The sequence below is a fragment of the Lagopus muta genome, chromosome 32 (assembly GCF_023343835.1).
Source record: "Lagopus muta isolate bLagMut1 chromosome 32, bLagMut1 primary, whole genome shotgun sequence".
In the NCBI taxonomy this organism is placed as follows: domain Eukaryota; kingdom Metazoa; phylum Chordata; class Aves; order Galliformes; family Phasianidae; genus Lagopus; species Lagopus muta.
The window spans coordinates 838,343-848,598 of record NC_064464.1 but is presented as its reverse complement, the minus strand read 5'-3'; the positions used below and the strand labels follow the sequence as shown (position 1 = coordinate 848,598).

The window sequence follows — 10,256 nt, the reverse complement described above, 5'->3', positions numbered from 1 at the left end:
TCCTATGCAAGAATGTGGTGATTCAACCTTGCTCAGATCCCTGGAGAAAAGGTGAATATTTGTGATGGGCAGTGCATTCTTGTTCTCTCAGCATGATCTGGGTTCTTTATATGGTAACACAGGAGTGCAATCATCTTCCACCTTCAAAACTTACAACCTCAGAGCAATTGGAAACAAGCCCAACCAGCTCCCCTTACCCTGCAGTAAGCAGAATCCCTTTGCCTCTCAGGTTTCACTCACAGCCATTCATACTGAGTACAGCAGAAGTGCTCCTTGGGCATAATGAGTATGATGAGTATTTCTAAAAATAATAGTAATAATAATAAAAAATTCTATCCTTTAAACTTCTATTTGTTTCCCACATATTTCTGACATAAGTTGTGCAGATGCTAAGAAGTACTTCTGCGTTAGAAGTGATTTTGTCTGACGTATTCTGGAAAGAAAACCTGTCCCCACAATATCAGCATGTTTCCATGTACCCACATGTACAAAACTGCTTCCTTCAGAGACAAAGGGCCAAAGACCTCCTGGCAAACACAGCCTCATGAAATGTACCTCATGTCATGAAGCTTAATGCACACTTTCCACATAGAAATTCACTGTCACTGAATTTTGTACTCCTTGGACAGGTCCTAGTGCCCAGAAGAACCAAATGCCCAACAGCAGCTCCATCAGCCAGTTCCTCCTCCTGGCGTTGGCAGACACGCGGCAGCTGCAGCTCCTGCACTTCTGGCTCTTGCTGGGCATCTACCTGGCTGCCCTCCTGGGCAACGGCCTCATCAGCACAGCCGTAGCCTGCCACCACCGCCTGCACACCCCCATGTACTTCTTCCTCCTCAACCTCGCCCTCCTCGACCTGGGCTGCATCTCCACCACTCTCCCCAAAGCCATGGCCAATGCCCTCTGGGACAACAGGCACATCTCCTATGCTGGATGCGTTGCCCAGACCTTTCTGTTTGTCTTTCTGATATCAGCAGAGTACTGCATTCTTACCATCATGTCCTATGACCGCTACGTTGCCATCTGCAAGCCCCTGCACTACGGGACCTTGATGGACAGCAGAGCTTGTGCCAGCATGGCAGCAGCTGCCTGGGGCACTGGGCTTGTCTATGCTGGGATGCAAACTGCCAATACATTTTCACTACCTCTCTGTCATAAGAATGTTTTGGATCAGTTCTTCTGTGAAATCCCTCAGATCCTCAAGCTTTCCTGTACTCGCTCCTTCCTAAGGAAACTAGGGCTTCTTGTGTTTGGTATCCTTGTGCTATTTTGGTGCTTTGTTTTCATTCTTTTCTCCTATGTGCAGATCTTCAAGGCCGTGCTGAGGATGCCCTCTGAGCAGGGACGGCACAAAGCCTTCTCCACGTGCTTCCCTCACCTGGCCGTGGTCTCCCTCTTTGTCAGCACTGCCACATTTGCCTACCTGAAGCCCCCTACTCTATCGTCCCCATCCCTGGAGCTGGTGCTGTCATTTCTGTACTCGGTGGTACCTCCAGCAGTGAACCCTCTCATTTACAGCATGAGGAATCAGGAGCTCAAGAATGCAGTGAAGAAAATTATGTCATGGTCACATTTCAGCAGGCATAAATCTCAAATCTGTCTCAACAAGTGACTCACACAGTCTGTACGATAACAAACCTATATTAAATTTCTTAGTTTATAATATGTATTTATGTTAATAGCTTCATTTTTCTTTGCTGTTCATATATATATATATTTGTGTAATTATCATTAGTGGCTATAGGCTTGATTAGTGGAAGGTATCACTGTATTAGCCTATGGACCAATATATTACATTAGCAAAAGGAATCAGTTTGTGCTCATCCTAAAATTTTCAAGTTCAGCTTCACTTGGTGTGTGAATAGCCCTGTTTTTATCAATGAGCCTGTTTCACAGAAGCACTGAAACCACAATGGACTGCTTTTTTCTTTGCCTGCACCAGATGCAAGGACTTGTTCTTGAGTTTGGTATAAACTTTTGGAGTTACAGTGCACAAAGACAGAAAGTTGTTGACTGTGGCAAAACAAGCAATGGAAATTTTTCAAACTGGGGGAAAAGATCCAAAGGTGAGCCAGGATGCAACATGATGAAGAGGAAAATGAAATAAAGTCAAGGAAGTTGGTGCTGTGATAAGGAGGACATGCGGTGTTGGGGGCTGTGCTGGGGCACATCTCTGTAACCACTGCACGCATGCTGCCCCACACACTGCCTGCACTGAGCTGCCAGGGGCTGCCTGTGGGGCTGTGGGGCTGGGTTTTCCTGCAGAAGGGAAGGCACACGGAGCCTCATGCTGCAGGACTGGGACCCCAAAATCACCTGGAACTCAGCGCCCAGCTGTGTTGTGCTCACCTTGCCTGGCTCCCAGGTGCCCCCTGTGCTTCTCTGTCACTGCCCCTCCTCAGCAGGATGGGGGAAAAACACAGTTCAGCAATTCCTGGGTTGTGGCATAAGGGTGCTTTATTCTTTCCTTGCTTGAAACCCAATGACAACAAATTGTGTGTTAATGGCTACATATCAAATGCAGGCTTTTTTTCTGCACACTTGGGAACAGGCATTGAATTCAGTCCCTTTCACCTGTCACAGAGCTACCTAGATCAATCTATGCCCATGACGGGGGTAGTAGGCCCATGGGTCCTCTGGTCCCAAAAATGGAAAGGAAAAAAGAGAAGGGTAGGGAGGTGGGAGCTGGGCTCAAAAGAAAAAAAAAAAAGCAGTAGTAATCATCTAAGGACCTGAAACTGAGCAAACCTGAAGGCACATGTCTTGGAAGCACACCAACACTCCTTGCCATGCAGTGAGGAAGAGAGTGAGCAAGATCCTGTGACTGCCGTGACATGATTGTCACATTCTATGACTTCCTCTCTAACTGTGAGGTCCTCTGGGACATGTAGTTCTTTTCTGTGTTCCACGTGATGTCATGATCTGGAATACCAATAGCAAAATTAGAAAACCCTGACATTGCACCCTTTATTCTACATCACTACATCATGCTTTATATATATATATATATATATATATATATATATATATATATATATATATATACACATACATGGAATTACTGACTGCACTCCCCCAGCATAAAATTCCCTTGCCGTACACACTGAACCAGAGGCTGGTGCATGTTAGGGGATATGATTAATCCACTCAATGCCATGATCTTTGGCCCAAGTATTTACAAGAGAATTTTTGAAATGAGTATCATTTGAGCCACCTCAGTTCTGCCAGCTTGATCTACTTGATGGTTATTTTGCTGTTCTTCAGTAGCCCGACTTGTGCGCACATGAGCATCTGCATTGAAAGACAACAATAAATATCCCTATAAAAGCTTCAGCATTAAGAGGAGGGCTAGGGAGTATCTCCATCCGCTGTTGGACATCAAGGTCAACACGGTGACCAAGTATCAGGATAATGATAAGGTACTTAATACCTTCTTTGTCTCAGCCTTTAATAGTAAGATTTGTGACTCCCTGGGCCCACAGCCCCTTGCACTGGGAGATAGGGATGGGGAACAGAATAGGCACTGCATGATCCATGGTTTTGGACCTGCTGCAAAAGCTGGACGCTCACAAGTCCATGGGCCAGATGGATTGCACCCTGGAGTGCTGAGGGAGTTGGGGGATGTGGTTGCCAAGCCGCTCTCCATCATTCTTTGGCAGTCTTGGCTAAGCGGGGACATCCTGGTCGACTGGAGACTGGCAAACGTGATGCCCATCTTCCAAAAGGGCCAGAAAGGTGATCCTGGTAGCTACAGACCTGCCAGTCTCACCTTGGTGCCAGGGTTTTGGAACGGATAATCTTGGGAGCCATCATGGACCAATCAAAGGTCAACCAGGGGGTCAGGCCCAGTCAACACATGCTCATGAATGGTAGATTCTGCTTGACAAACCTGATTTCATTCTATGACAAGGTGACCCACTTAGTGAATGAGGGTAAGGCTGTCAATGTGATCTACCTGGACTTCAAGACAGCCTTTGCACTGTCCCCCACAACATTCTCACGGAGAAGCTGGCTGCCCATGGCATCGATGGGTGCACGCTCTGCTGGTGAAACACTGGCTGGATGGCTGGGCCCAAAGAGCTGTGGCCAGTGGAGTTAAATCCAGTTGGTTGCTAGTCACGAGCCATGTCCCTCAGGGCTCGGTACTGGGACTGCTTCTATTTAACATCTTTATTAATGATCCTGATGAGGGCATTGAGTGCACCCTCAGTAAGTTTGCAGACGACACCAAGTTGGGAGGGAGTGGGCTTCTTTAGCACGTGATACTCAAAAGTCTGTCACGGAGTTGACCAGATCAATCTATGTCCATGACAGGGGCAGCAGGCCTCTGCCCTCCCCCCCCCACCCCAGTCCCACAAAAAATGGGAAGGAAGGAAGGGAGGAAAAGAACAGCGGCAACAATCTATGGAGGAAAACTTATTTTACTATAATATGGGAATACAAGATAACACAATAGATACAATTTAATTGAAATTGAGATGAATAAATCAGACAAGATGAGAGAGAGAGAGTTCCCGGGACTGAGTCAAACCCAAAAAGCTTGGAACAGCCAGGAAAGCACCTCCAGCACCCACTGCAGGTCAGAAAGAGAGCGCCCCCCCCACCCGGAAGGGCCAGATCCCGTGACTGCTGTAATGTACAGGGATGGGAACCTGGGATTGGGGCAGTGACACTTTAATGCCCCGTACACTACATGATGTCTTGATTCAGTGGAATACTGAAACCCAAAAACAAAGACAACATAGAACCATGACACATGCCTCCCCATATTTGTATTTTTTCCATCGCCCTTCCCCTCAGAGAGGTTTCATCCTCTTGGCTTGTTTACTTGTGGCACATGTGTCACAGTTATGAATAACCTGTGCAGTAGTGTCCATGGTTAATTCCACCCCTTGGTCTCCAGCCCATTTGTATGTTGCATCTCTTCCTTGATGGTGTGAGGTCTCATGGGCCCATCAAGCCTGAAATAATTCACCCTTGTTCTGCCAGTCCAGGTCTATTTGAGCCACCTCAATCCTGGCAGCTCGGTCTACCTGATGGTTATTTTGCTGTTCTTCAGTAGCCCGACTCTTGGGCACATGAGCATCCACATGATGCGCCTTTACAGCCATATCCTTTATTTGGGCAGCAATGTCTTTCCACAGTTCAGCAGCCCAAATAGGTTTACCCCTTCTTTGCCTGTTATTTTGCTCCCACTGCTGTAACCACCCCCATAAGGCATTCGCTACCATCCATCAGTCAGTGTAAAGATAGAGCACTGGCCACCTCTCCCGTTCAGCGACATCTAAGGCCAGCTGGACAGCCTTTACCTCTGCAAATTGGCTTGTTTCTCCTTTCCCTTCAGTGGCCTTGCAACTTGTGGCTCCACACAGCAGATTTCCATCTGCGATGCTTCCCCACAATACGACACGATCCATCTGTGAACAGGGCATATTTCTTTTCATTTTCTGGTAGTTCACTGTATGGTGGGGCCTCTTTGTTGGAAATATCCAAATAATTTTCTAGGACGGTATCTCTGATGAAGCCGATTTTATTCACAATTGCAGTGGAGGGCCTCCTGCAAGCAAGAGAGCACCTAGAAAAACAGAATTACATCTTTTATTCCATATTCCCCGATGCTGATCTCTTTCTCCCCTAGTTCCTCATTAGCTGAGTGCTTTCGGTTCACAATCTTCTCGACGCTTCACTAAACATGCAGACACTGGGCAGACATGAATCTTTGCAGCCTAAGCATAGATCTGTAATTAATTAATGAACTTATTCCACACTTGATACTTCTTTTGCAGATATCTTCTTGTCTTCCCTTCCACAAAGACAAGCTTGGGAGAAGAACAGAGGGGAGCATCTTGGTGCCTGCTCATCACATCCCAAACTTCTCACGGAAACAGACAGTTCAGCCTTGTGTAGAGGCCCTGGCTTCTTTGATGTTTGTTAAATCTGTTTTTCTTTTGTAGGGAGTTTCTTATCCTAACAGAACAACTCTACAATATGTTTTCTAATCCCTAATACTATACACACATTGTTTGGAACATTTAACAACTATTACAGTTTCGCAAGAAAGAATTAACATATAAAACATAATTCAGTAACAATGTTTCTAAAACATGCTGCCCACATATACAGTATTTTACTTCTTATATCAACTATTTCTAAGGATGTTACAGAATACGAATACATTGTGTTCTACTTCTTCAAACCAATTGCTCTTTTTAATATCAAATGCAGAAACAACAGTAGAGGAAGAGTAAATCCAGAGTAAAGAGTGTGCAAACCTGCTAGAAAGTGTGAGTAAAACCCAGAGAAAACTGTGAGTAAACCTAAAGTGTGAATAAACTCAGAGTAAAGTGTGAGAAACATCTGGAGTCAAGTGTGCGTAGGCCCAGAAGAGAGAGCGTACACACCTGGAGTAGGGTGTCAGTAAAACCTGGAGAAAAGTGTGAGTAAAACCAGAGTCAAGTGTGAGTAATGTTGAGGAAAAGTTTGAGTAAATCTTGAGTAAAGTGTGAGTACAACGCACTCAAAAAAGAAGTGTGAGTAAACTCGGAGTAAAGTGCAAGTAAACTTGGAGTAAAGAGTGAGGTAAGCCCAAGTCAAGTGTGAGAAAAGCCAGACTAAAGTGTTAGTAAACATGGAGTAAAGTGTGAGTAAAAGCCAGTGTAAGGTGTGAGTCCACCCAGAGTAGAGGAAAAGTAAAGCCATAGTAAAGAGTGTGCAAACCTGAGGAAAATTGTGTATAAAACCCGGAGAATACTCTGAATAAATCAGGATTAAATGTGAGTAACCTCAGAATAAAGTGTGAGAAAAACCCGGAGTAAAGTGTGGGTAGGCCTGGAACAGAGGGTGTACACACCAGAGTAGGGTGTCAGTAAAACCCAGAGAAAAGTGTGAGTAAACCCAGAGTCAAGTGTGGGTAAATGTAAGGAAAAGTTTGAGTAACTCTTGAGTAAAGTGTGAGTCAGAGATACTTGAGTGAAGTGTGAGTAAGCCTGGAGTAAAGTGCGATTAAACTTGGAATAAAGAGAGGTAACTCCAATGTCATGGTTTTGTTTTCTGGTTTTCAGCATTCCACATCATAACATCAAGCAGTGCACTGGGAGTTAAAGTGTTCATGCTGCAATTCCAGGTACCTGTCCCTATACAGTACTGAAGTCATGGGATCTGGCCCTTTGGATGGGGCGCTCTCTTGCTGCCTTGCAGTGGGTGCTGGAGGTGCTTTCCTAGCCCTTCCAAGCTTTTCAGGTTTGACTCACTCAGGAACTCTCTCTCTCTCCTATCTTACTTGGTTTATTAGTCTCAATTTCAATTAGATTATATGATACTGTGTTATCTTGCATTCCAATATCATAGCAAAATAAGTTTTCCTCCATAGATCATTGCTGCTGTTTTTGCTTTTTTCCTTCCTTGAGCCCAGCTCCCATCTTCCTATCTCTTTTCCTTCACCCTTCCCATTTTGTGGGGCTTGGAGGGGGGCCAGGGGCCTACTGCCCCCTGTCACGGGCATAGACTGATCTAGATAACTCTGTGACACAACCTCACCATCATCTTCCAAGGCACCTGCCAGTTTCCAGGTAGACACAACCAAGTCATGTCCCTCCTGCTATCGAGTTGTGAACTCACACAGATGAGCCATCACAATCCCTCACACAAACCTCCTTCTTCCTCTATGGGCCCTACCAGGTGCTCAGGCACAGAGGATCCCACAGGCAACACATCAACCTGGCACTTTCTGTCAGCCTCTCAGGGACACTGCAGATGTGATCCTGTATGCACAGATCCCAGCCAGGAGCCAAGGGCTGACCAACAGCTGCTTCAGGCAGAAGGCAGCACACCATGCCTTGCTGGGGCTGGCCTGTCAACTCCACACACACAAGTGATCTCACAGCCACCTTCACAGCCTCGTGCCACCTGCAGGCCCAGGAGGTCCTGAGGTAGAGCTGAGCTCATGGCAGCAATCCTACCCACCTCCTCCTGATGGCCTCAAGCTGATCAGTCACATCACCTCCTGTACACACATCACCTCACATTCATCACTGCATTACATGCATTTGCTCTAAGACTCCACGATTCCTGCTCTGCCCTGGACAGCCAAGTACTCAAAGTTTAGGGTTAGGGAAGGGGTTGAAGGTGAGGAGGGCAGAGCACAGGAGCAGGCTCTATGGGTGTTGGGTGTTCAGGATAGGAATTAAGGGTTAGAACTCATTTTATGGGGCAGAGATTAAGCAAAGGTTCAGTGAGAGGGCTTGGTGTTCTGCTAAGGTTTTCAGGACACTGTTAGGACATGGACAAGCATTATGGATTAGTGTTTTGATGTGGGCTGCAGTTTGGGCAAGCATTAAATACAATCTTTTAATGTTATCAACAAAGCTTGGTTTTAGCATGAGTAGGAGAGTAAGTGTGGCAATCTGTGCAGTCCATTCCTTGGGAATGTTCTTGGCAGCAACTTTCAAAGAGGCCCTGAGCCTTCAGGCACCGCCATGAGGAGATCTCCATTAGCGACAGATTTGCTGTGGTGGAAACAATCTGTGTGACAGAAGTGCCCACTGCGTGTCCCTGCTTGTGTTTGCAGCCACACAGCAGCACTGTCACCAAGCCACAGGAGCTGCAAGGCTAAGGGGCAATGGGATTGAGTTTCAGCTCAACACACCACCACCACACCACTGAATTCTGTCTCTGAGTGCAACACTGAGCCTTTTCTTGAAGAGTTTCTGTCTCACCTCTGTTGGCTGTTCCATTCCTGAGATGGAAGTGGCACCTTACTCAGGAAGGAGAAGGACACACTCTTCTGCAGGAGGACCTACCTGCAAATTCATGCTCCAGAATGTCTCCTGAGAGTCCTGGGAAACCCTTCCTGTACTCTCATGCATACGTCAGCTATCCTAGGGCATCCTGAAGGCAGTGCCCACCTACCTCTGTGAGGCAAATGGAAAGAAATTTTCAGGGAAACGTTTAAACCTCTGAGATGAGAACCCATATCCAAGAACTTTTCCTATGCAAAGTCTCAAAGAAACTGAGGAAGAGGGGATCTCAGAACCAACGTGCAAACCAGGTGCTGCTGCTGGCCTGTCAGAGGCACTGACAGATGTGAGCCTGCAAGCACAGACCCCAGCCAGGAGCCAAGGGATGGCCAGTCAGCTATTGCAGGCTGAAGTCACCACACAGTTGGATTAACAGCCATATGCCTCCTGCTGGATTGTGGGTTTGTGAGAACAACTGACCCTAACAGCTCCAGAAATGTCTCACAGGAAGGAAGACAGACAAAGTCACTGCATGCCCTTTGTTTTGTTAAGATTCACTGAGAGCTTGGTTCCTTATGTACACTATGTCTGGGCTACACTGCATATGTACAAACTGAGCAGTAATTGATGTGGATAATAGCATTTAAGTGGAAAATATTAGGATACATAAGATACAGAAAAAAATATTCAATAAATTACACAAAAAATAAATACACAAACCAAAAGAAGTCTGGGTCTGTTCAGCCTTGAGAAAAAAAGACTGAGAGGGGACCTGATCAAGGTCTATAAATATCTAAGGTGTGGGGGGCAGAATGGCGAGGCCGGACTCTTTTCAGTGTTGAGGGGAGACAGGACAAGGGGAAACGGCCGGAAACTGCAGCATAGGAAGTTCTGCACCAATGTGCGAAGGAACTTCTGTACAGTGAGGTGACGGAGCACTGGAACAGGCTGCCCAGGGAGGTGGGGGAGTCTCCTTCTCTGGAGATGTTCAAGACCTGCCTGGACGCCAACCTGTGTGACCCGGTGTAGGGAACCTGATTTGGCAGGGGGTTGGACTCGATGAGCTCTAGAGGTCCCTTCCAACCCTTGCCCTCTCCTCCTGCCCCACTCCCAGCGCTGCTCTTCACACCAGCCCACCCGCACTTGAACTCCTCGCCGCTCAACGGGAGCCTGACGTGCAGGCCACGGCTGCCCGCAGCTGCAGCTGGCCTTCCCAGGGCAAGCAGGAACAGTCAGTGCTACACAAGGCTGAAAAAGCCACCAGGCAAGCTGGAGAGACAAGCTCAAGGGGCTGAGTGCAGGGACACCTTGCTTCCTCGCGCGCTGCTTCCTCTCCTTTTGTTGCTCTCAGGCCTCACAGAGCAAGCTGATGCTCACACGCTTCGCTAGCACTTACGCGCTGGCTGAAAGGCCACCACTTGGCAAGACCAACATGGAAACGCGGGAAAAGCAGCTCCATCTCCACGGAGGGACGTGAAGCCGGCCGGTTCATCGCCCTGCCACTGCCAGCCCAAGCCAGGC

At 47.1% G+C, this 10,256-nt stretch overlaps 1 protein-coding gene across 1 annotated transcript; it reads left to right on the top strand.

Annotated features, from left to right (window-relative positions):
* The first annotated feature begins 619 nt into the window (after positions 1–619).
* On the top strand, positions 620–1,612 carry LOC125686158 (olfactory receptor 14C36-like). The gene has a single exon (XM_048929878.1). The coding sequence runs from the start codon at positions 653–655 to the stop codon at positions 1,610–1,612; it is 960 nt and encodes a 319-aa protein (XP_048785835.1). The 5' UTR covers positions 620–652.
* The last annotated feature ends 8,644 nt before the right edge of the window (positions 1,613–10,256 follow it).

Coding starts and splice junctions, on each gene's coding strand:
- LOC125686158 (XM_048929878.1), top strand. CDS start 653: ATGCCCAACAGCAGCTCCATCAGCCAGTTCCTCCTCCTGGCGTTGGCA.